This window comes from Perca flavescens, chromosome 10 (genome assembly GCF_004354835.1).
Source record: "Perca flavescens isolate YP-PL-M2 chromosome 10, PFLA_1.0, whole genome shotgun sequence".
Classification (NCBI taxonomy): Eukaryota; Metazoa; Chordata; class Actinopteri; order Perciformes; family Percidae; genus Perca; species Perca flavescens.
The window spans coordinates 13842880-13870800 of record NC_041340.1 but is presented as its reverse complement, the minus strand read 5'-3'; the positions used below and the strand labels follow the sequence as shown (position 1 = coordinate 13870800).

Below are 27921 nucleotides of genomic sequence, written 5' to 3'. Positions count from 1 at the left end.
TCCTCGTCTTTCAGGAGAGAGTGCGTGAGTGTTTGTGCGTTTCTGCCTTCTCCGCAGGGACTATTTCAGTTGAGGGCAAAGAACACAGAGAAACTTTGAAAGAGCTTTTATGTACTTTTGAGTGAAATGATCCTAAGAAAGGCTTTTTATAAAAAATACTTTTTATTCAGGCTTCTGCATCCAGAAGGGCACTTACTGAATTACCAAGCTCCCTTCCTCCTGTTCTACATCCATCAATCCCTCCTCTATTCTTAGGGCTGCATCTGTGTTGTGTGTGAAGGCATTGCCATGGGCTAAGAGCATGAGCTTAGTAGTAGAGCAATGTAGGGCACGTCTGAGTGTACAGTGAGTCAGCCATTTGTAACCACTTTTTGGCCATGTTCTTGTTTTTAAAAGATCATGCAACCAGAAAAAAAAGACAACGTATTTGATTGCTAATATTGCTAATGTTGACTATTTTTGAAGCAAAACTCTAATGGCCTCTGTTGGACTTTTGAACTTGTTCAAAAAGACAAAAAGATTTTTTTCATTCATTTGATATCCCACATTGACTAAGGTAAAATAGGGCATATACAGATAAGGCTGATACTGTATGACAAGCTAACTGAATGAGAGGTAAACTCATTCTGTCGCCCTCACTTTCGCATCTCAGCTCTCTTTTAAGTGCAGCCTTGTCACTCAGTAGCCTGAAAGCCAAGACCTCACACAGGTTTGACAGATAAAAGTCTCCTCACTTCATTGCTGTTTGACATTTTGCCTCTCAGAAAAGTTTCTCTCCCTCCTCCTCCCTTTTATTCTCTCCTTCCATCTCACAAACACACACACACATGCACGCACGCACGCACACACACACGCACACACACATACACACACACACACACTCCCCTCAATGTGAGTCCATCTTCTCTCCTCCTGTCCATCTGCAAAATGGATCCTCAAACAAAGGAGACGGAGGCTAACTCAGTGATCTGAATCAAATGGCAAGAGGAGGAGGGTAGCAGAGGGAAAGAGGAGTGATGGGTGCCAGGGAAGGAGCACGGGAGATGTGGGAGACGGAGGGGTTGGATGGTGAAGGGAGGCATGAGGGGTTAGATGTGAATTTTTTCTGACAGGTTGAAGTCTCCTCTGAGCTGACCCTCTCCCTGCTGGGAGCCACGTCTCTTGGATGTAGGCGGTGTGATGCAGGATGGAGAAAAGGAGATATAAGAAAGAGCAATGAACTGTGATCATGAAAATGCCATACTGAATGCAGTAGCACCAGCAGTGATCAATAGTAAGCATGCAGTATATCAATTTGAGCACAAACTCCGAAGCACAAACTCTTGACGGAATCTGTTGGTATTAAATTTCCCAGGTTAGGTTAATACCACCATCACTCAGTTTCGAGTAGCATTATTGAACACAGTGTTACAAGCCATCACTTGAAGTAAAGTGACACAGAAGACACATCTGCTGTCTGGGTCATTTTAAAATTCCATGTACTGAAAAAAGCGTATTGATTTGTAAGCAGTAACACTCCGGCAGGGCAGACTGGACAAACACGGTGGCAAGTGACTTCCAGTGACTCGAGGGTTGACAGAGAAAAACAAGATAAAAAGGGCAGATCATTAGTTTGAATACCTGGGGAGGATGCCCGAGTGTCTATAAGTGTGAAAGAGATTGATAAAATAACCCTTGATACATAGTGTTATGCTCTATCAGGTGAGCTACTTTTGTAACGACAAACTATACTGTGACTTTTTGATGGCATTTTTTTGACATACGATACCATAACTTCTTTAACGACATTTTTATGACATACTATATCATGATATTTTTATGACATTCTATACTGTTACTTTTTTATGACTTTTATCGACATACTATACTGTGACTTTTTTTGACATACTTTACTATTACTTTTTTGTGACATTTTTATGACATACTATACTATGATTTTTTTAACATATACTATAACTTTTTATGACATACTATACTATGATTTGTTATGGCATACTTACAATTACTTTTTTATGACATACTATAGGCCTACTATGACTTTTTATGAAATTTTTATGACATATGATACTAGGACTTTTTTATGACTTTTTTCGACTTACTATACTATGGCTTTTTATGATTTTTTTTCGACATACTATACTATGATTTTTTTTCGACATACTATACTATGACTTTTTATGGGGTTTTTTTTCGACACGCTACTATGATTTTTTTATGACTTTTTTCGACATACTATGACTTTTTTATGACTTTTTTCAACATACTTTTATCAAAATAACTACTTCGACACACTATATTATTAATTTTTTATGACTTTTTTTTATATACTGTACCATGACGTTTTTTACATACAATGCTATGATTTTATAATGGCTTTCTTTGACATACTATACTGTGACTTTTTATGACTTTTTTCAACATAATATACTATTACTTTTTTATGACTTTTATTGACATACTATACTGTGACTTTTTTTGACATACTTTACTATTACTTTTTTGTGACATTTTTATGACATACTATACTATGATTTTTTTAACATATACTATAACTTTTTATGACATACTATACTATGATTTGTTATGGCATACTTTACAATTACTTTTTTATGACATACTATAGGCCTACTATGACTTTTTATGAAATTTTTATGACATACGATACTATGACTTTTTTATGACTTTTTTCGACTTACTATACTATGGCTTTTTATGATTTTTTTTCGACATACTATACTATGATTTTTTTTCGACATACTATACTATGACTTTTTATGGGTTTTTTTTTTGACACGCTACTATGATTTTTTTATGACTTTTTTCGACATACTATGACTTTTTTATGACTTTTTTCAACATACTTTTATCAAAATAACTACTTCGACACACTATATTATCAATTTTTTATGACTTTTTTTTATATACTGTACCATGACGTTTTTTACATACAATGCTATGATTTTATAATGGCTTTCTTTGACATACTATACTGTGACTTTTTATGACTTTTTTCAACATAATATACTATTACTTTTTTATGACTTTTATCGACATACTATACTGTGACTTTTTTGACATACTTTACTATTACTTTTTTGTGACATTTTTATGACATACTATACTATGATTTTTTTAACATATACTATAACTTTTTATGACATACTATACTATGATTTGTTATGGCATACTTTACAATTACTTTTTTATGACATACTATAGGCCTACTATGACTTTTTATGAAATTTTTATGACATATGATACTAGGACTTTTTTATGACTTTTTTCGACTTACTATACTATGGCTTTTTATGATTTTTTTTCGACATACTATACTATGATTTTTTTTCGACATACTATACTATGACTTTTTATGTTGTTTTTTTTCGACACGCTACTATGATTTTTTTATGACTTTTTTCGACATACTATGACTTTTTTATGACTTTTTTCAACATACTTTTATCAAAATAACTACTTCGACACACTATATTATTAATTTTTTATGACTTTTTTTTATATACTGTACCATGACGTTTTTTACATACAATGCTATGATTTTATAATGGCTTTCTTTGACATACTATACTGTGACTTTTTATGACTTTTTTCAACATAATATACTATTACTTTTTTATGACTTTTATCGACATACTATACTGTGACTTTTTTGACATACTTTACTATTACTTTTTTGTGACATTTTTATGACATACTATACTATGATTTTTTTAACATATACTATAACTTTTTATGACATACTATACTATGATTTGTTATGGCATACTTTACAATTACTTTTTTATGACATACTATAGGCCTACTATGACTTTTTATGAAATTTTTATGACATATGATACTAGGACTTTTTTATGACTTTTTTCGACTTACTATACTATGGCTTTTTTATTTTTTTTTCGACATACTATACTATGATTTTTTTTCGACATACTATACTATGACTTTTTATGTTGTTTTTTTTCGACACGCTACTATGATTTTTTTATGACTTTTTTTCGACATACTATGACTTTTTTATGACTTTTTTCAACATACTTTTATCAAAATAACTACTTCGACACACTATATTATTAATTTTTTATGACTTTTTTTTATATACTGTACCATGACGTTTTTTACATACAATGCTATGATTTTATAATGGCTTTCTTTGACATACTATACTGTGACTTTTTATGACTTTTTTCAACATAATATACTATTACTTTTTTATGACTTTTATCGACATACTATACTGTGACTTTTTTTGACATTTTTCGACCTATGACTTTTTTTCCCCCTTTTTTTCGACATTCTATTCGGTGACTTTTTTCAGCATACTGTACTTTACTATGACTTTTTATGACTTTTTTGACATAATATATTTTTCCACATACTAAATTATGACTAATGGAGCTCAGCGTAAATTCAGTCAGGAAGACTTCTATTCGCGGTCTCACCCCCTTTCACTGTCAGCTGGGCGGTGGGTGTTACGGTGTAAACCACTTAGAGTCTGGCACTTAAGTTACAACCAATCACGGCTGACTACCGTGTTTTAAAGCTGTCTTCTCTCCTGCTTCTGTCAGTTGTTTTCAGACTTCAGTGCGACCCGCCTCCTCCCCTTTCTCCTCCGGCCTTCGGACGGCGTTCTCGGTCTTCTCCTGGCTGTCGGCTCTGGTTCGTCTCCGGCTCCCCTTGCCGCCACCGGTGTCTGGTTTCCATTGGGGGATGTGCTTGGTTTTCCTAAACCAAAGAATTGGATAGATACCCTTCCAATGGAGACTAATCTCCAAAACTACTATGTTCCATATACTATGTCTATGTACTTGGTTCTTCTATTAAACGTTTGCATATCTGCAACGGAGTCTCTCCTGATTGAAATAGGGTAATACAATTTGAGAGATTTTTACATGCAATTTATGCAATTATATTAAGAATAGTGTTACTGTTACTAAGGTAGGTTCCATAAAACTTGAATTAGAAATGTATTTTTTGTATAAATGTCACATATTAATATAAATGTACTTTTGATACCTGAAAGGGATTTATATACTTTTGATACTTAAGAGAAGAAATTTAAGAACGGTAGAGATTTAGATATTTCAATATGGGTTAACTGAAATATCACCTCTTTTTATTTTCATTGTAGCCTAAGCATTTTATTGATTTTATTACTGAATAGTAATTGAGAGAACTGATTTGGCCTTATCTACAGGTGGAGGAGGTTGAGATTTGAGAAGTGCTACGCACGGGAGGTCCGGTCCAGAGAGGGATATTGGATCACATTGATTCTTTAGATCCCAGAGTCTTCCAGGGGTTACAGATTCCCAGTTCAGTTGGCTGGGTGGCGAGCTACAGGATCGAGACCCAGAACTTATACGGATTGCCCTGGATTCCTTCTTCATGGTGGTAGGACAAACAGAAACCAAACTCATATGGGCCCCAACGTTGAACATCTCTGAACTCTTGTCATCAAAGCTCAATTGAGCTTATAGAACTGAAAAGGGTTTCTTTTATGTGCGCACTTTATTATTTTAGTTGTTATTTTTCATACCTGTGTTTATCTGTATATGTGTATGCCATGTTTCTGTGTATATTAATACACTTCTCAAACTTTATCCTGGTTTCCTAGTCTCTTTATTGATGTTCAATTCTCTGGCTCTTAACAATCTAGTTTTCTTCTGGTTCTGGTCCAAATTCACATTGATATCAACTACATAACACTACTACGAGCTATTTCATAAATGTACATTCTTACTACATCATAATAAGGGTTACAAATACTTTTTTTACTTGTATTTCTGTTGTATCTGCTAGCCTTTGCAACTCATTTATAAATGCTTTGTAAAGCATAGCAAGTCCTCACTTTAGATGGGCTCACGCCATGTAGTCAACTAATCAGTACTAACTCATGAGTTAATCATGGATTGATGTGTTGGTAAGTGCTTGTTAAAGATGCATTAACACCATAACTATCCGTAGGCATATTTCTGAAGGCATGTCCAAATAGAACAATACATGTGTGTGTCCAGGTTCTGTTAGCCTTTGGAACTCATTCATAAATGCTTTGTAAAGCATAGAAAGTACTCACTTTAGATGGGCTCACACAATATACTTAACTAATCAGTAGTAACTCATCATGGATTACATTATTGGTAAGTATTTGTAACAGATGTGTTAACAACCCAGCTATTAGTTTAGGCCTTTTTCTAAGTCATAACATTTTATTTAAGACATGAACAAATGTAGGTCTAGATAGTCTGTTAATCATTAACTTCCTAGTTTTAAACAACTGTTTACGTTCCTGAGTACCTAGTTGATAATGGTAAAATTACTTTTACAAATGGTTAATGCATCATGTTGGAATTATTAAAAAATATACTGATAAACCTTTTACATGGGCTTACTTACTATGGACCAACCATTTACAAATGCTTTACTGATTAGAATGAATGTAGGAACTATGCTTTACAAATGATAAACAAATACATTACTAATAGTTTGTAGATAGTTTACAAAGGGAAAATTATTTAATTTACCAATGTTTTTGCAATACTTAGAAAGTGTCAAACTTCTATTTATGAACATAATTTTCGAGAGCCTTATTTACTATGAACAAACCATTTATGAGTGTTTTTACAAATGCTTTATTCATGAGAATTAACATAGGAGCAATGCCTTACAAATGATGAACAAAGCATTTAGCAATAGTTAGGTTTATAATGGGAAAATTATTTAATTTACAAATGGTTGTTTCATTATTTGTTAAGTATAAATCATGTACTTACAAACATATTTTTCAGGCTAGGCTTATTTACTATGAACAAACCATTTATAACTATGTGAACAAATGCTTTACTGATGATGAATTATGTCAGAACAATTAATTAATAATGATGAACAAACCATTAACTAATAGGCTTGTTTACTATGAACAAACCAACTGTGTGAACAAATACTTTACTCATGATGAACTATGTATGAACAATTAATAAGTAATAATGAACAAACCATTAACTAACAGTTAACTAATGCTTAATAAATGATGAATTATGGATAGTTATTATAAAGTGCTACCCATGACTTTTTTATGACTTTTTCGACATACCATACTATGACTATTTTTTTCCGAAATTACTATCCTATGACTCTTTTTGACTTTTTTCAACAAACTATACTATGACTTTTTCATGACTTTTTTTGAGTTACTATACTATGACTTGTTGTGACTTTTTTTCAACATACTGTCATAAGACTTTTTTCGACATACAGTACTATCATATCACTTTTTTATGACATACTATACTGTGACTTTTTATGACATACTATACTATGACTTTTTATGACATACTACACTATGACTTTATGATGACATTTTTTCGACATACTATACTATGACTTTTTATGACTTTTTTGATATACTGTACTATGACTTTTTTAGACATATACTATGAGTTGTTTATGACTTCCTTTGACATACTATACTATGACTTTTTTCAACATATTATACTATGACTTTTTTATGACTTTTTTCGACATACTATACTATGACTTTTTTATGACTTTTTCGACATACTATACTATGACTTTTTTCAACATACTATTTTATGACTTTTTTATGACTTTTTTTGATATACTGTACCATGACTTTTCTAACATACATGATTTTATAATGGCTTTCTTTGACATAATATACTATGACTTTTTTATGACTTTTTAGACATACTGTACTAGGACTTTTTTCCCCACATACTAAATTATGACTTTTTTTCCACATGCTATACTATTACTTTTTTTTAACATTTTTCGACTTTTTTCCGCCTTTCTTTTGACATACTATTCTGTGACTTTTTTCGACATACTTTACTATAACTTTTTATGACTTTTTTGACATAATATATTATGACCTTTTTCCACATACTAAAGTATGACTTTTTATGACTTTTTTCAACATACTATGTCATAAGACTTTTTTTCAACATACTACTATGACTTTTTTTCCACATACTATACTAGGACTTTTTTGACATTTTTTCAACATACTATACTAGGACTTTTTTCAACATACTTTACTATGATTTTTCAACATACTATACTAGGACTTTTTATGACTTTTTTCACGTACTATCATATTAGTTTTTTCGACATACTATACTATGACTTTTTTTGACATACTATACTAGGACTTTTTTTGACATACTATACTTTGACTTTTTTTGACATACTATACTATGACGTTTTATGACTTTTTTATGACATACTATACTGTGACTTTTTACGACTTACTATACTATGACTTTTTATGACATACTATACTATGACTTTTCATGACGTACTATACTATGACGTTTTATGAAATACTATGCTATGACTTATTACATACTATAGCATGACTTTTTTATGACTTTTTCAACATACCGTACTATGACTTTTTTTTCAAAATTACTATCCTATGACTTTTTATAACTTTTTTCCACATACTATCATATCACTTTTTTTCGACATACTATACTATGACTTTTTAATGACATACTATACTATGACTATTTTGAAATACTATACTAAGACGTTTTTATGACTTTTTTTCGACATACTATACTATGACTTTTTTTATGACTTCTTTTGATATACTGTACTATGACTTTTTTCGACATATACTATGACTTTTTTATGACTTTCTTTGACATACTATACTATGACTTTTTTTTCAAAATTACTATCCTATGACTTTTTATTACTTTTTCGACATATTGTATTATGACTTTTTTTCCATATACTATACTATGACTTTTTTCAACATATTATACTGTGACTTTTTATGACTTTTTCGACATATTGCATTATGACTTTTTTTCCACATACTATACTATAACGTATTTTTTGTCATACTATACTATGACGTTTTCATGATTTTTTTGGACATGCTATACTATGACTTTTTAAACTTTTTTTCCACATACTATTCTATGACTTTTTTGTGACTTTTTCCGACATACTATACTATGACTTTTTTCGACATACTGTACTATGAATTTTTATGACACTTTTATGACATACTATTCTATGATTTTTTTTAACATACTATACTATGACTTTTAATGACATACTACAGTATATTATTACTTTTATGACCTTTTTCGACATACTATACTAGGACTTTTTTTGACTTTTTTATGGCATGTTATACTATGACTTTTTTTGACATACTATACTATGACTTTTTTGACATACTATGTTATGACTTTTTTATTACTTTTTTGACATACTATACTATGATGTTTTATGACTTTTTTATGACATACTACACTATGACTTTTTATGACATACTATACTATGACGTTTTATGACTTTTTTATGACATACTATACTATGACTTTTCATGACATACTATACTATGACTTTTTTATGACATACTAATGACTTTTTATGACTATTTTATGACACACTATGCTATGACTTATTACATACTATAGCATGACTTTTTTATGACTTTTTCAACATACCATACTATGACTTTTTTTTCAAAATTACTATCCTATGACTTTTTATTACTTTTTTCCACATACTATACTATGACTTTTTAATGACATACTATACTATGACTATTTTGAAATAAGACTTTTTATGACTTTTTTTGACATACTATGCTATGACGTTTTTATGATTTTTTTTCCGACATACTATACTATGACTTTTTTATGACTTCTTTTGATATACTGTACTATGACTTTTTTCGACATATACTATGACTTTTTTATGACTTTCTTTGACATACTATACTATGACTTTTTTCAACATATTATACTGTGACTTTTTATGACTTTTTCGACATATTGCATTATGACTTTTTTTCCACATACTATATATAACTTATTTTTCGTCATACTATACTATGACGTTTTCATGATTTTTTTGGACATGCTATACTATGACTTTTTTAAACTTTTTTTCCACATTCTATTCTATGACTTTTTTGTGACCTTTTCCGATATATTATACTATGACTTTTTTCGACATACTGTACTATGAATTTTTATGACACTTTTATGACATACTATACTATGATTTTTTTCAACATACTATACTATGACTTTTAATGACATACTACAGTATACTATTACTTTTTATGACCTTTTTCAACATACTATACTAGGACTTTTTATGACTTCTTTTGATATACTGTACTAGGACTTTTTTCGACATATACTATGACTTTTTTATGACTTTCTTTGACATACTATACTATGACTTTTTTCAACATATTATACTGTGACTTTTTATGACTTTTTCGACATATTGCATTATGACTTTTTTGGACATGCTATACTATGACTTTTTTAAACTTTTTTTCCACATACTATTCTATGACTTTTTTGTGACTTTTTCCGATATATTATACTATGACTTTTTTCGACATACTGTACTATGAATTTTTATGACACTTTTATGACATACTATACTATGATTTTTTTCAACATACTATACTATGACTTTTAATTACATTCTACAGTATACTATTACTTTTTATGACCTTTTTCAACATACTATACTAGGACTTTTTTATGACTTCTTTTGATATACTGTACTATGACTTTTTTCGACATATACTATGACTTTTTTATGACTTTCTTTGACATACTATACTATGACTTTTTTCAACATATTATACTGTGACTTTTTATGACTTTTTCGACATATTGCATTATGACTTTTTCTCCACATACTATACATAACTTATTTTTCGTCATACTATATATAACTTATTTTTCGTCATACTATACTATGACGTTTTCATGATTTTTTTGGACATACTATACTATGACTTTTTTAAACTTTTTTTCCACATACTATTCTATGACTTTTTTGTGACTTTTTCCGATATATTATACTATGACTTTTTTTGACATACTGTACTATGAATTTTTATGACACTTTTATGACATACTATACTATGATTTTTTTCAACATACTATACTATGACTTTTAATGACATACTACAGTATACTATTACTTTTTATGACCTTTTTCAACATACTATACTAGGACTTTTTTTGACTTTTTTATGACTTTTTTATGGCATGCTATACTAGGACTTTTTTTGACTTTTTTATGACTTTTTTGACATACTATGCTATGACTTTTTTATTACTTTTTTGATATACTATACTATGACATTTTATGACTTTTTTATGACATACTATACTATGACTTTTCATGACATACTATACTATGACTTTTTTATGACATACTAATGACTTTTTATGACTATTTTATGACACACTATGCTATGACTTATTACATACTATATGACTTATGACTTTTTCAACATACCATACTATGACTTTTTTTTCAAAATTACTATCCAATGACTTTTTATTACTTTTTTCCACATACTATCATATCACTTTTTTTCGACATACTATACTATGACTATTTTGAAATACTATACTAAGACTTTTTATGACTTTTTCGACATACTATACTATGACTTTTTTATGACTTCTTTTGATATACTGTACATATTGCATTATGACTTTTTTTCCACATACTATACTATAACTTATTTTTCGACAATGATTTCTTTGGACATGCTATACTATGATTTTTTTAAACTTTTTTTCCACATACTGTTCTATGATTTTTTGTGACTTTTTCCGACATATTATACTATGACTTTTTTCGACATACTGTACTATGAATTTTTATGACACTTTTATGACATACTATACTATGATTTTTTTCAACATACTATACTATGACTTTTAATGACATACTACAGTATACTATTACTTTTTATGACCTTTTTTGACATACTATACAAGGACTTTTTTACTTTTTTATGACTTTTTTTATGGCATGCTATACTATGACTTTTTATGACTTTTTCATGACATACTATACTATGAAATTTTCATGACATACTATATATATAACATATGCCACTGGTGTAGTGGTATCATGCAAGATTCCCATTCTTGCGACCTGGGTTCGATTCCTAGGTGGCGCAAGTGTTTGTGGTGTGGCAGTAGGTCAGTTTGCATGGAGTTTGGTTGCAAACCGGACGGTCGTCGGTTCAAGTCCCCATACGGACCAAAGTATGGTGGTGGACTGGTAGCTGGAAAGGTGCCAGTTTACCTCCTTGGCACTGCCAAGTGCTCTTGAGCAAGGTACCGAATCCCCAACTGTTGAGAACTGCAGCCCCTTCATTTTGAAATCTCTCCATGAGTGTATGTATAGGCACTGAGCATGTGTGTGAATTTCAGGCCTGTGTGTACTGTGTATTCTAACAAAAGTGTGAAAAAACATTGTAATTTGCCTTGCGGGATTAATAAAGAATAAATTATTGTTATTATGAATTTTATATGACTTTTTTCGACATACTTTACTATTACTTTTTACGACTTTTTTCGATATACTGTGCTATAAATTTTTATGACAGTCTACTTTGTCTTTTTGTGACATTTTTGTGACATGCTACACTATGACTTTTTTCGACATACTGTACTATGAATTTTTATGACATTTTTATGACATACTATACTATGGTTTTTTCAACATACTATACTATGACTTTTCATGTCATACTGTACTATGACTTTTCATGAAATACTATACTGTGACTTTTTATGATAAAAAGTCACAGTATAGTATTTCATGAAAAGTCATAGTATACTATGACTTTTTATGACATATACTCACCTAAACGATTATTAGGAACACCCTACTACACCCCCTTTCGCCTTCAGAACTGCCTTAATTCTTCGTGGCATTGATTCAACAAGGTGCTGGAAGCATTCTTTAGAAATGTTGGCCCATATTGATAGGATAGCATCTTGCAGTTGATAGAGATATGTGGGATGCACATCCAGGGCACGAAGCTCCCGTTCCACCACATCCCAAAGATGTTCTATTGGGTTGAGATCTGGTCACTGTGGGGGCCATTTTAGTACAGTGAACTCATTGTCATGTTCAAGAAACCAATTTGAAATGATTCGAGCTTTGTGACATGGTGCATTATCCTGCTGGAAGTAGCCATCAGAGGATGGGTACATGGTGGTCATAAATTTAGGCTGTGGCATTTAAATGATGCCCAATTGGTAATAAGGGGCCTAAAGTGTGCCAAGAAAACATTCCCCACACCATTACACCACCACCACCAGCCTGCACAGTGGTAACAAGGCATGACGGATCCATGTTCTCATTCTGTTTACGCCAAATTCTGACTCCATCTGAATTTCTCAACAGAAATCGAGACTCATCAGACCAGGCAACATTTTTACAGGTCCAACTGTCCAATTTTGGTGAGCTCATGCAAATTGTAGCCTCATTTTCCTATTTTTAGTGGAGATGAAGTAGGAGGTGTCTTCTGCTGGTGTAGCCCATCCGCCTCAAGGTTGTGCGTGTTGTGGCTTCACAAATGCTTTGCTGCATATTTCGGTTGTAACGAGTGGTTATTTGAGTCAAAGTTGAACTTCTATCAGCTGGAATAAGTCTGCCCATTCTCCTCTGACCTCTAGCATCAACAAAGCATTTTCGCCCAGAGGACTGCCGCATACTGGACGTTTTTCCTTTTTCAGACCATTCTTTGTAAACCCTAGAAATGGTTGTGTGTGAAAATCCCAGTAACTGAGCAGATTGTGAAATACTCAAACCAGCACGTATGGCAACAACAACCATGCCATGCTCAAAGTTGCTTAGATCACCTTTCTTTCCCATTCTGACATTCAGTTTGGAGTTCAGGGGATTGTCTTGACCTGGATGACACCCCTAAATGCATTGAAGCAGCTGCCATGTGATTGGTTGATTAGATAATTGCATTAACGAGAAATCTTACAGATGTTCCTAATAATCCTTTAGGTGAGTGTATTATACAATGACTTTTATGACATACTATACTATAACTGCTTAGTCTGTATGGAGTTTGGTTGGGAACCAGAGGGTCGCTGGTTCAAGTCCCCATATGGACCAAAGTACAGTATGGTGGTGGACTGGTAGCTGGAGAGGTGCCAGTTCACCTCGTTGGCACGGCCAAGTGCTCTTGAGCAATGCACTCATCTATGAGAGATGCAACCCCTCACTTTGAAATCTCTCCATTAGTGCATGTATAGGTACTGAGTGTTGACTGTGTGTGTATTTCAGGCCTGTGTGTACTGTGTATTCTAACAACAGAATAAAAAAAAAGTATTTCCCTTGTGGGATTAATAAAGTATAAATTATTATTATTATGAATTTCCTATGACATTTTGATGACATACTATGACTTTTTTTATGGCATACTATACTATGATTTTTCATATTTTTATGAAACACTGAGTTTTTATGACTTTTTCGACATACTATACTATGACTTTTTTCGACATACTATACAATTACTTTTTTTTCGACATACCCTACTATAACTTTTTTTTGTATCACTTTTCGACATAGTATACTATGACTTTTGTATGAATTTTTTTCGACATACTATACTATGACTTTTTTATGACTTTTTCTCGACATACTATACTATGACCTTTTATTACATGAAATACTATGACATTTTTATGACATACAATACTATGACTTTTTATGATATACTACACTATGACTTTTTCAAGAATTTTTAAGACATACTATATTATAACTTTTTATAACTTTTTAGTGACATTGTATACTATGCTTTTTTGTGACATTTTTTATGGGATACTATACTATGACCATTTTTATGGGCAGCATTTTGAGAAACTATGTGTAGATGCAGTGGAATTGAATAGCAATGTTTTACATATGTTCTTTGGGCAGACTGATCTCATAAAGTGGCGTATGTATGCCATTTTGGCGTGTTATCAAGACACATAATCGTTTTTTTGCGTGTTTATCAATGCCGTTTGGCCTCCATTGACTTACATTACGTGTGAATTATCGCTGTAGCGAGTAGTATGAAAGGACAGAAGTCTGCAGAGGGAGGTTGGTTGGGGTGGCAAATGGGTAAAACACAGGACTTTTACCCAGAAGAGTGGGGATCGCGTCCCGCATGTGCCGTTTATCCCCAATGTTTATTTCCTAAACCCAACCGTTTATTGTTTTCCTAAGTATGTGACGTTGGTCACCGTTGTGTTTTTGTCTTTTTTTTCGTGTTTTTGATGTTTTTTGTGTTACTAAAGCCTTTCCCAATGTTCTTTTCCTAATGCGTACAGATAACACGCCATTTGGCTTTAGGAAAGTGGCGTGTATGTTTACACAAAGTCATGATGCCATGCTGTTTTTGGGTTACACTTTACTTGAAGGTATCTATATAAGAGTGACATGACACTGTCATGAACGTGTCATAAACACTATAAATAAATCATAAACGTTTAGGACATAACGCTTCTTTTAGTAAGTGTCATTTGGTTTTTGTCATGACAAGTTAGGGTTAGGGTTAGACTTAGGCTTAGGGTTCATGTCATGTCATAACAGTGTCATGTGTTCATGACAGTGTCACGTCACTCTTATGTAGATACCTTCAAGTAAAGTGTTACCGTTCTTTGTTGTAGTACCACAAGGATAATGCTGTGACACAGTATCCAGGTCTGTTATTTACTTTACAGTACGTATTTGCTTTGTGACATGGATGTATTAGCAGTGTTTGACAAAATACCGGCATCTTATCTTGCAAACTCAGTGACAACTGATGCTGCATTGCAGTAGATGATCAGCTTAGTTGACATACTTTTTTTTTTTTTTTTTTCAATAAAATGTTTATTGGCTTTTGTTTGAACAAAAAAAAAAAAAAAATATATATATATATATATATATATATATATACAAAACAATAATATAAACAAATAGACAAAAAAAAAATAATAAAAAATAAATAAAAACATTACAGGACATCCAGAACAAAACTAAACCATAAAATAAGTAAATTATACATTTGGATATCACAGTTCACAGCCATACATTGTGTAGTTTAATTTTCTATTTCAGTCATCCGATGTTGTCTAAACAATTTGGTTACAGTAGTGCAAAAAGGGAGTCCAAATTTTGTAAAAGTCTTTTAGTTTCCCTTTAACAACATAAGTCAGTTTTTCCAAGGCAAGGTTGCTGGTCATTTCTTTAAACCACTGACTAGGAGTGGGTCCTTTGGTCTCTTTCCATTTTAAAGCAATAGCACGCATGGCCTGAAGCAAACTAAAATCAATTAGTTTGCACTTTCTTGCATTCACCTCAAGATTTACTGGGTATAAATGAAACAAACACAATTTAGGTACAAGGGGGACATTTTCTTCAACCAATTTACCAATCATAAAAATAATCTCCTTCCAAAATCCTTGAATCTCATTGCACTCCCAAATACAATGATAAAGGGTACCAATTTCTTGTTTGCATTTTAAACAGTTATGTGGAATATTTGGATTAAATTTATGTAGTTTGACTGGGGTAATGTAGGTCCGCATAAGCCATTTATATTGCAGCAATTTACACCTAGTATTGATGCTGTGATTTTGGGCAAATAAACAAGATTCCATCCATTCTTCTTTAGAAATGTCTTCCTGAAGATCATTCTTCCATGCTGTTAAATAGGACAACGAATTCTCTTTTGATCCCTCTGAAAGTATATTATAAAAGAATGACAGATTGCCTTTATCCTTTAAATGTTTTAAAGTGTGATTTTCTATAATTGACAAAGGGGGTTCTAAATATTTTTTTATTTTAGAGTGTATAAAACTTCTTATTTGTAAATATTTTAAAAAAAATTCTGAGGGATATCATATTTTCTCATCAGTTGCTGGAAAGACAACATTATACCTTCCTCGTATAAATCTTTTACTTGACTTATTCCCTTATACATCCAGTTTTTTAATCCCTGATCACTTCTCCCCGGCACAAAATTTCCATTACCCCAAATAGGTGACAAACCTGACAATGTAATTTCTTCATCTAAAAACGTATGGGCTTCATACCATACAGAAATTGTATTCCTAAGAAAGGATTATGCGTAGCTTTTTTGAGCATTTTAATTGAAGATGAGTAAAGATACATATAATGGAATTGTTATTCCGGTTTTTTTCTATATCTATCCACGCTGGAGTGTCTGTATCTATGAAGTAGTACATAGCAGAACAAAGTTGAGCTGCCCAATAGTAAAGTTTTATATTTGGTACTTTAAGCCCTCCCCGTTCGTATGGTAGATAGAGTAAGGACAGACGCGTGTCGAGGACGTTTGTTGTTCCATATAAATCTTGTGAATGTTTTCTTGAGTATAGCAAAGAAGGTAGCTGGAAGAGGAAGTGGAATTGATTGGAAAAAGTATAAAAATTTTGGTAGAATTGACATTTTTAAAATATTTATACGTCCTATAGTAGAAATTGGCAATGCATTCCATCTCTCAAGTGAGTCTATAACTTTCTTTATTAATGGGTCGTAATTAATTGGAATAATTTCTTTAATATTTGGGGTTATCTTAATTCCTAAATATGTAAAACCTTCAGGGGAGCTGGCTAATTGCCTGAAGGTCAGACAGTTTCTCCTTTCATCCCCATTCTATAATAGCAAGGCACTTTTATTATTATTAACTTTGTAACCTGAAAACTCTCCAAATACAGTTAATATATTATTGAGTGCTTGAATAGAAGGGTCTAGATTTGTAATAAACACCACAATATCATCTGCAAACAAGGATAAGTGATGTTCCCTTTCACCTATTGTTATGCCCTTGATTTCAGGACTACTCCGGATTGCCATTGCAAGAGGTTCTACTGCAAATAAAAATAACAGAGGGGACAATGGACATCCTTGTTGTGTACCTCTACTTAAATGAAAGGGTTTTGAGATTTGGTTATTTGTTATTATTTCTGCCAGTGGATCATTATAAAGTAGCCTAATCCATTTAATATACCCATCACCCAGGTCAAATCTCTTAAGCACCTCAAAAAGGTATCCCCATTCAATCCTGTCAAAGGCTTTTTCTGCGTCCAATGACAGGACTGCATGGTCTTTGGCATTTTGTTTTTTATATAATATATTTAGGACTCTACGTATGTTATGGAGGGCTTGTCTTCCAAGCACAAACCCATTTTGATCATTCATAATAAGGTTTGGTATAAATCCTTCAATTCTCTTAGCTAGGACCTTACAGAGAATTTTTGTATCGCATGACATTAAAGATATGGGCCTATAAGATGATTTTTCATTGGCGGGTTTGCCTGGTTTTAATATGAGGGTAATTAGTGCCGATCTCAATGATGGAGGTAATATTCACTTTTCAAATGCTTCATTGAACATTTCAAGCAAGTGTGGTAAAAGTTTCCCTGCAAACGTTTTATAAATTTCCGTTGGGAGGCCATCAGGCCCAGGGGCTTTTCCACTACTCATGCTCTGTAATGCCTCTGAAAGCTCTTTTAAGCTTAAATTCCTCTCAAGTTCACTTCTTGTCTCCTCTGATACTTTAGGAAACTTAAGTTTATCAAGAAAGTTGTCTTGCCTTTCTAGATCGTTGGTGAATTCAGATTTGTACAGATTTTCAAAATATAATTTAAAAGTATTATTTATTTCCAATGGGTCTACAGTATTGACCCCATTTTCTAGAGCTAATGAATTGATGGCTCTATCTGTTTGTATTTTTTTAATCCTCCATGCAAGCAACTTCCCTTGTTTTTCTCCCTGATCGTAATAGGATTGTTTTAGCCACATTAAGTTCTTAGCTATTTTACTACTGGTTAATTCATTATATTGGGCTTTTAGTACAAGAAGTTCTTTTTGCTTTACAGGGTCATTGTTGCTAAAGAGGTGTTGCTCTAATATCTTCGGATTCAGATTTGTCTGATATGTTTTGGATCTATATCTTGTATAACTTAATATCTCCCCCATAATATAGGCTTTGAAGGCCTCCCATTTAACTGAAGCGCTTGTCTGATTTGTATTAAACAGAAAATATAGGTCTATTTTGTTATCCAGAAATTTAACAAAGTCAGGGTCCATAAGCCATCTTGCTTGAAATCGAAATCTGGGAGGGGAAAATACAAGATTGTCCATTTGGAGGGTAAATGTAATAGGGGCATGATCAGATAGTAGTATACTGTCATACCAGCATTTACCTACTTATGAAACTAGGCTATTAGAGATTAAAAAATAATCTATTCTAGAATATGTTTTGTGAGTGCTTGAAAAGCACGAATATTCTTTTTTGCTTGGGTTAAGATACCTCCAAATCTCTATTAAATTCAGATCAGTTATATACTTAATGATAATTTTTTTAGACTGTTGATGGGTATTATCTATTCCTGAAGAGTGATCGTGCACTGGGTTTAATACACAATTAAAATCACCTCCAATTCCATAATGTCCAGAATATGATGATAATGTAAGAAAGAAGTTCTGATAAAAGGAAGGGTTGTCTATATTAGGAGCGTATATACTTATTAGATTAATTTGTGTTGTCAAGATCGTACCATTAAGAACTATGTACCTTCCTAACGGATCTATATGTTGCTTTTTTAACTGAAATGGAACAGATTTGTGCATGAGGATCATGACTCCTCTAGCTCAAGAGGTGAAGGAGGCATCAAAAACCTGACCTGGCCATCTCTTCGTGACCCTGCTAGTATCTTCTTTTATTAAATGGGTTTCCTGCAGAAAAATTATACTTGATCCCATTTGTTTCAGTCGACCCAATACTTGTTTAAGTTTTACCAAACTATTTAGTCCCCTTATATTCCAGCTACAGACATTTATCTCTGACTTATTGATCATTTACTATCTTGTGTTACCATGTAGACATTGCTGTGTCCAAGCTAACCGTAAAAAAAAAAAAAAAAAAAAGGAAAAGGAAAAAAGAAAAAGAAAAGATAAAAAAAGGAGTGATTCCTTAACAACCTCCCATTTCCACCCCCACCTACCATGCATTCCCCCACATGGAGCAACATTTTGCAAGCTCTCTATCATTATTCACCACTCAGGGCTCGCAACCAGATACTGAACAAAACTTGACCACTAACATTATTCAAATATAATTTCAACCCTAATAGAACATAGGCAAAACTTAAGTTTGACACATGTCCAGTTATTTTTAAACTTCAGTAAGCTACTGACAAACATATAGGCCTAGTGAAGTGGACAATGAGCTACTATGGATCATGTTGTCAAATAAATTAAGAAAACTCAAAACTTTACCTTTGCTTATTAAACACAGGAATTAAGTCCTGTTAACAAGTCCCCTCTTTTCTACAGCGTTTAAGCTGTGGTAGGCCTACGCAATGACCGAATGAAGTCCTCTGCCTCCGAGACCGATTTAAAAATGTGGTGTTGGTCGGAGTGTGTAACTATCAGGTGCGCTGGGTAGAGCATACCGTAGCGGATTTCCATGCCTCTAAGTTGAGCCTTCACTCCATCAAACTGCCGCTGGCGCTGACACGTTTCAGCTGATAGATCCGGGAACAAGCTGATCCGTTGTCCTTCATATCGTAATTCCTTCATTTTCCTAGCTGCTCTTAAAGCTTTCTCCTTATCCTGGTAGTTCAAGAACTTCATCACGATCGCTCTTGAAGTCGTCGGGCGATTTGGGTTAACTTGTCCAACCCGATGCGCTCGTTCGATGACTGGTGTGGAACTGAGGAACGTGTCGTTCAGAACCTTGGAGAGCAGGCCTTCCATGAAAGCGCACGTTAGATCCTTCTGATTTCTTGGGCAGGCCTACTAATCTCAGGTTAGAACGCCTTCCGCGGTCCTCCAGATCTTGCACTTTGTTCCGTAGAAAATCAGTTGTTTCTTCAAGTTTTTTTACTTTGTGTTGAAGGGCTGAGACATCTTCTTCCGTTTGTGCGATTCTCTCTTCTGCCTCTCCTATTCTTTGCGACTGTGACAGTAAGTCTGTTTTAATGCCATTTATTGCATCGAGCATGTCAGCAGATTGTTTTGTAAAGTCAGCTTTCAGAGACTGGATTGCGCTGAGGATGTCATCGTTTGTAGCCGCATTAAATCCGACCTGTGCCTCGGTTAGCTTTTTGCTTGCTAGCGCCACGCTTTCCTCCTCCATCTGCACAGACGGCTTCGAATGGTGTCCAGATTTGATGGTTTTTGGTGGCATCTCGTCTCGCAAAACGTTTAAGTGATTTTTAATACTTTTATACGAGTTCTGGTGGTCTTTCTGAGGATTTTTGTAAGTATTTAGCTGCGAGCCCAACTCGTGCGACTTATCAGCTGCACGTCATAACCGGAAGCCAGTTGACATACTTTAATACAGACAACACTTAGCTGTTATGGCACACACACCTGCAAAACATTAGATGAGAATTATTTTTCACAGACAAATTATATTGAGACCCATTTTGCTCTGTATAAATAAATAATGAATTAATACCTGCAAAATACACACAACTGCACCCCGAAGCTCATTAGGCGAACACACTTTCCGTATCTTATTCCTAGTTTTATCATCCCAACCAAGACAGATTTCTCACCTTTGGTACAAAGTGCAATTACAAAAGACCAGACAAATATAGAATGGGGGTATAATCTTTCTGAATCACCTGGAAAGTCAAGAAGATAAAAAAGCCACCCCCCTTACAGCTGCAATGCTGGTGCCTAGTAAGGAACTAGGTTGGCCTCTTTCAGCATGTTTACTTGCAGCCAAGTACAAATTAACTTCCCAAGATCAACAATAAACCTAATTAGAGTTGTGTTGTGCAGCACACATCTCTAAACACAGATCACAGCTTGTTGAGAGATGAATCTCCATCTGTCTGGCTGCACACTGGGAGGAGGAGAGAGTCAGAGAAGATCACTCCCAAGATTCGCAGAATGAAGCTTTGTGCGTTTCTCTGTGTACGCGTGCAGGAGGAGAGTGGGGCAGGCCCTTGTGGCCACAGGGTTACTTCCCCATGTCTGCCTTTATTTTATGACATCATGATGCAGCAAGGAAGTGAGACATGGCACATGCAGGCCATTTATTTTTTGACGGGAAGTGTAACGCTAAGGGGCTAGGACAGGAACAGCTCTTCCCTGCCATTTGACACTCACTCCTGGGACTCAGGCAGCCAGACAGGAAGGAACACATAAGAGTGGAAGCAGGAGACTCAATACATCTCAAATAGTGAAGCATACACATGCACAGAGTTCAATTTTCCCACGTTTGCTACACTAAAATACAAAAAATGGTCTCACATCTTAATTATAAACTCAGATTGCTTACAACAGAATCTGGCACAATGCTTGTTTTTTTTTGGACCGTGTACAAGAGATGAAATCCACAGAAAATGTTTCCCTGGTTATCGTATTAAATCCTTCAGTATCAAATAATAAACAAATTATTGCATGTCTATGCTTTCTTTCCTTGTCCTCCAACTTGGACAGAGGAAATTTGTAGTGACAGGAGATTTTAAGGTCTGAAAAATCATTAAAAAGGGCAATTTATCTGGATATGTATTTTCAGACTCTGTAGTAATTTCCTGAACCTGCCATTGGACATGACAGCATTATCACTTTGCCTTTGACACTGTGCAAGATAAAGCAATGGGGGCACCAAGGTCCAAATATGTTGCTTTTATAGGTAGGAGCTGTCCCATTCATCATATGCTTACACCTAGAGCTCTCTGTAATCCCTGTCCATAAATCAACGAGGGGCAGGTATCTTCTGCACTGCCACAAAGTAAACTGAAGATGTGATTTTAGACCTGAGTATTGTAGAAATATATTGGGTTTAGAATAAGAATGTCCTGTAGCCTGGGATGGCCTCGCTGTCTCCTCCTGTCTGGCATGTGTAAGATAAGACGGGTTAAAATTTAGTGGAGCAAAAGTGCTCCTGATTTGTTAAACAAACAAAACTTTCTCAGTATTTAGAAAAAATCAAAAGGTGCAGACTTAAGTGTTGATAAAGAAATACTTCTTTATCAAGTGTGAATAAGTAACTGCATAAAGACATAAATGCAAGACAAAAAGACAGTATCTTTCAGAAATCAGTTTATATAACAAAGTGGTTATTATTTAGTATCATATTCCAATACATGTTCTATGGAAGGACAGTGTGCATAACCATTTTGTTTTTTTCTTAAGGATACAAATAAACTTAAAATGTTACAAATATAAATGTTTCTTAAGACAATAAAACATACTCAATGACAACTAGGAGGGTAGGCAGGGATATGGCAGCTAACACATCATGGTCGGACAGGATTTGTCAATAGTTATGAGCGCTGTTTGTTGATTCAACCGCAATTGGTCTTCGACAAATCAATAGTAAGCACTCACAAAGTAGTAAAGAACTGGATATGTGGCAGCTGAAACTATTTACCGAAAGAAATACTTTGCAAATAGTTCACTCTGTTAGTGGCAATGTCATATTCAAACATCTCCAACAACTCTTCCTCTGCCTGAGCCGAAATATCTTGTTAGGTAAAGTGCAGAGTCATTAAGTGTAAGTTAGATTGCAAACGTTTCTTTTAATTAAAGCGCTTGCCACCAATCACCACCAAAATGGCACCTTTTACAGTTTTTTTGATAAATCTTTCATACCCCTGCCTCCTCATTCTTACAAGTTACAAAGTCATATCACCAGTTCAGGTTTGTTAGTCACAAGCTCAAAGACAATGGGATTATTGGCTAAAACACATAGAGGCTTTTTTTTCTTTTTCTCCACACTAAAATAATGGAACAATTCAGGTTCTTTGACCCAAAACACTCCTGCTATTTTTCTATATAAATACATAATTATGAGTATCCTAAAATATGGTAAGGGGGGCTACAACAATCACTTACAGGGACAATAAAGAATGTTGTCATTGTAGAAGTTTCTCTTATAATTGAAAATTGTCTGCTCTGCTTTTATTAATATAAATAATATTACTGTTCATGTTTTTTTCAGTCACTGCTTTTCAGCCATTTTATCAATTGAAATGGCAACAAACCTAAAGTTTTATGATGCATTTTTCCTATGCAGTTGTCAATTGTTCATAGTGATCACTGTTTCTGGAAAGATGCATGATCTGAAACTTCTACAATTGCTAACACACTAGCTCTTAGCTTATTACGTTCTACAAAGGCATCATCACAAAATGTGTTTTTTTACTCCAAATAAATTACAAGATTTGAGTGTTTTTCATAAGAAATACCACATGACTATCAATTTGTAATTGCATCAAAATCTACTTTGATTGGATCAGTCTATTAAACAATAGTTAAAATAAAATTTAAAAAAATCTAGTTTTCATGGCTGTACAATCTTTCGCATACATTGACAAAAAGATACCTGCACTCTCTTTGATATACAAAAAAAAAGTAAAAATACATGATTTTCTATCATTGTATGTGGAGAACTGCGTTTTCCCTAAACAAAAAAAAAGTTGGCACATAAAAAGAAATCTGATTTGAATTTTATCAAGGTAATATTTTAAGTCAAATTGTCAACCACAAATCAATGGTTGTTTTGGCATGTACAGTATCCAATCAGAAAAACAACAATTAATGTCACAGCAGACACTGGTATTCTTGGAGAACTGATAATCAATACTTTACTAAACTGTACAGGCGTGGTGGTGTTGAGGACAGAGGGCAAGTTGGGATTAGAAAAAGGAAATCACTGCCTTTGATGGCACATCTCTATCTCTGCTGTATACAACACACCCTTGAAACTCCTATCCACGCAGAATCCCTTATGCGGAAACCTCATCTCTATGCTCTCTATGTGCGACTGCTCAAACCTTATGTTCGCAGAAGAATTATTGTCTTCTTAAATATGCAGACTTCTCGGAGCATTGTGGATGCACCTTGAGCCGAGATGATGTGTAAAATTGCATTTTTAGAAGCATGCAGGCAGGGAGAGGAGGCATCATGAAACAGACACATCACAAGCAGCACTGGCAGATTGTTTAAATGAAAAATCTCCATCTATTCAGCCCAGGAGTCAAGCACACTGAATCCTATTCCGCCTGGGTTCCTGTTCCGATTACTGAGCTAGTATGGCGCACACACACACACACACACACACACACACACACACACACACACACACACACACACACACACACAAAAAGCCTAAAGCAGAGCTATGGTATTACTGAAGTAACTTGTGGTGTGGTAAAAAGGGTCACTTACAGTATGCTTTTAGTGCTGGCAAATTGGAGGGCGTTTGGAGACTCACTTACTAAGACAAGCACCATTTTTGTCTTCTGAGCCCCTTAGTCTAATACTATAGTCATGCTCACTCCATGTGGATTCAATGGTTGTTTTTAGTAGCATCTGCTTACAGTTTAGGGCAGTGAGGGAACAGGGCTGCCCTAGGCATGAATATATGAATACATAGTTCACGTGAAGAAACTGTGACAGTGGGTCCTTACAGAGGAACAAAGCTTACAGCAAAGTTTTAAATATTTTGTACACAAACTCCAAGCATTAGGTGTTTGTTTCGATGCTGAACGGTATGGACAAAATACATCCTGTGTTTCATATAAGTCTGAAAACATTTTGCCCATTAATATATCAGCTGTTATTTTTTTTAAAGCAGCTTCGCCCTATTTATATTAATTACATGTCTGTTCAAATGGTAAAATATGAACAAAATGTGTTCATATGACACTATGTTTAACATGAGCTTATTTTAGTTTAATATTTTTGAAAATGGGGGAAAAAAAAAAAAATTGCTGTGGGATTTTTAAGTAGAGTGACGTTTTAACCATCGGTCTCCAAACAGAGGTCATTACTGGACTTCTTTTTAGAGCCTTCGTATAAAGAAAAATAAATACACCGATTGAAATAGATTAATATATAAAACGTTGTTATACCTTTGTACAATCAACCTTCCCCCACTGAAAACCTGTATGACTTCAGAAAAGGTCAGAGGGTCGTGTTAGCTCCTCTCGGCAGTTATATGCATTTAGAAATGTGTCAGTCTCTCACGTTAACAGCAAAAGCGACCTTGGAACAGAGATCAGCACCCGAAGGCATTGGTTAGATATTACACAACTAAAAATAAAATTCATCCTGTCAAAATGAAGATTACAGTTTCTAGATCCATGAGTCAGATGATCTGAAATATCGGCGCAGACAGGGGCCAGGGTCTTGTTGCTTTGTGGGATATGTAATGAAATTAAATGATTCATGTGGACTCTTTGTACATTTACTAGTAAAAACTGTCTTAATGTTGGTTGAAGGAGGGATTGACAAAAAAAAAAAAACATCTTAAGCAACCCTTTCCTTTTCCGTGAAAAGTTCAGAGACTTATTGAAGAAAACGTCAGCAGGTTGTTGGCTTGCCAACATTGGTGTTGAATCCCCGTCTTGCATATTAAGGACAGCTGGCCTGCTGCCCCTTTGCCGAATCTACTGTGTGGCAAAATGTCTATTATCAAAACACTGCATGCTTTGTGTCAAAACTGAATGTGAACTGTAGTGATTTCCAAGCAAAGAAAACCTTTCTTTAAAAACAGCAGCAGACTTTTTTTTTTTCGTTTTATAAATCCAAACCATCTAGAGAGGACATGAACATTTAGAGTGATGGGAAAGTGTTGAATAAATATGTAAGGCGTCAGATGAACAGCATGAAAATTAAATGTCTGTGTGATATACTGTAGATGCTTCAGTTCTGTGTGGATTCTTTATGCATTTTTGTTCCATACTTGTTGCTGTGTGTGTGTGTGTGTGTGTGTTTGTGTGCGTGCGCGCTACAGTGATTGGTGGTCTGTCCCTCCTTCAGATGTCTTCCAGTTCTCCACCTCGCAGGCCTCTTTGGCACTTGTCTAGCGTCTTGTGGTAGGCGCGGGCGATCATCGAGCTTGGTGGTTTGTGTTGTGGCGTGAACGAGACCTTTCCAGGACTGCGCGGCGGTTGTCTGTTCAGAAAAAGAAAAAAAAAAGAAACAACAAAGAATCAGAAACAGAGTAAGACTGAGAAAGAACAAGAAAGTGTTGTTACATTGATCCATACTGGCACGCAAGAGCTTAACTAAATGAAAGGCTGTATAGAGAAACTATGGGAGGCAGAGAAAAAAGATGGAGTAGGAGAGAAGAAACAACATGAGACAAATCCAGGCTGATTGAGAGCGGAGCAGCAGGGGAGGACGGAGAAACAGAAGAAGCTGCTGGAGTTAAGGTGCTTGTGTCTGGTGTCATAGTAACTCCATTCAGCTCCTGATCCAGGCTTCCACTCAAGAACCCCTCAACTCCTTTCAGAAGCAGCATATGCACAAAGGACAATGTAAATGCACACATGCAGGCACACTCACAGTTAAACAAGTGGGCACTGAAGAGTAATAAGGTAACAGGTAAAGAACAAGGACTGCAAGTCTTGTTTGTGTTATGCAGTCATTTGGCCAGATTCTGAAACATGTAAAGCCCAGTTCACATCAAAGATTTGCAACGAGACAAAACAGTTTTAGAACGTTGCAAGGAAAAGATGCAGCGGTCTGAACTTGCCCGTCTCAGCCCGACTTCAGTCAGCTGATGGCGTTGCCTGCGACTCAGTTTGTCAAGTCGCCAGCGGCTGGCTTTAGAACATTAGGGACGCCACCTGTTTCAACATCCAATGGCAAATTCATCTACAAACTATAGAAATAAAATTTTATTTCTATGTGACAAACTGTCAGCTGGTCAAAATGGCCGAGTTTTAGACGGAGGCTGAACAAGCGCCCACAAGCGCAGTATCCAGCAATCTAGAAAGTGACTGAAGCCAGAGAAATAAAAAGTAGTTTTGGCTATTTTATCACTACTAGAAATTGCAACTGTAGCAAGTTTCTCACTATCACTATGCTCATTCATATTTTAAGACGCTACAAATTATATCCAGCTACAAAAGTCGGAACTAGGCTTTCGGATACCAAGCTATGATTTGAAAATGCTAATATGAACAAAAACCAGATTGAATTAAATCAGAAGTAAACAATAAAAGTTTAAAGTGGCAGCTATACACCTGGTGATTAGCGGCAGTAAAGAGCACTTTGGGTTTTCTCAGTTGCCAGTTCTATGACAGAGTCATACAA

At 34.3% G+C, this 27921-nt stretch overlaps 1 protein-coding gene and 1 non-coding gene across 2 annotated transcripts in view; one reads left to right on the top strand and one right to left on the bottom strand.

Annotated features, from left to right (window-relative positions):
• Positions 1-11935: 11935 nt before the first annotated feature.
• trnag-ccc (transfer RNA glycine (anticodon CCC)) lies at positions 11936-12002 on the top strand. Its single transcript has one exon. It is a non-coding gene; the product is annotated as a tRNA-Gly (tRNA).
• A 10897-nt stretch (positions 12003-22899) lies between these two features.
• Positions 22900-27921, bottom strand: part of diaph2 (diaphanous-related formin 2) — a 410316-nt gene continuing 405294 nt past the window's right edge. The window contains 1 exon segment of the mRNA XM_028589075.1: positions 22900-26775. Within this exon segment, the coding sequence (XP_028444876.1) occupies positions 26711-26775 (65 nt within the window). The 3' untranslated portion in view covers positions 22900-26710.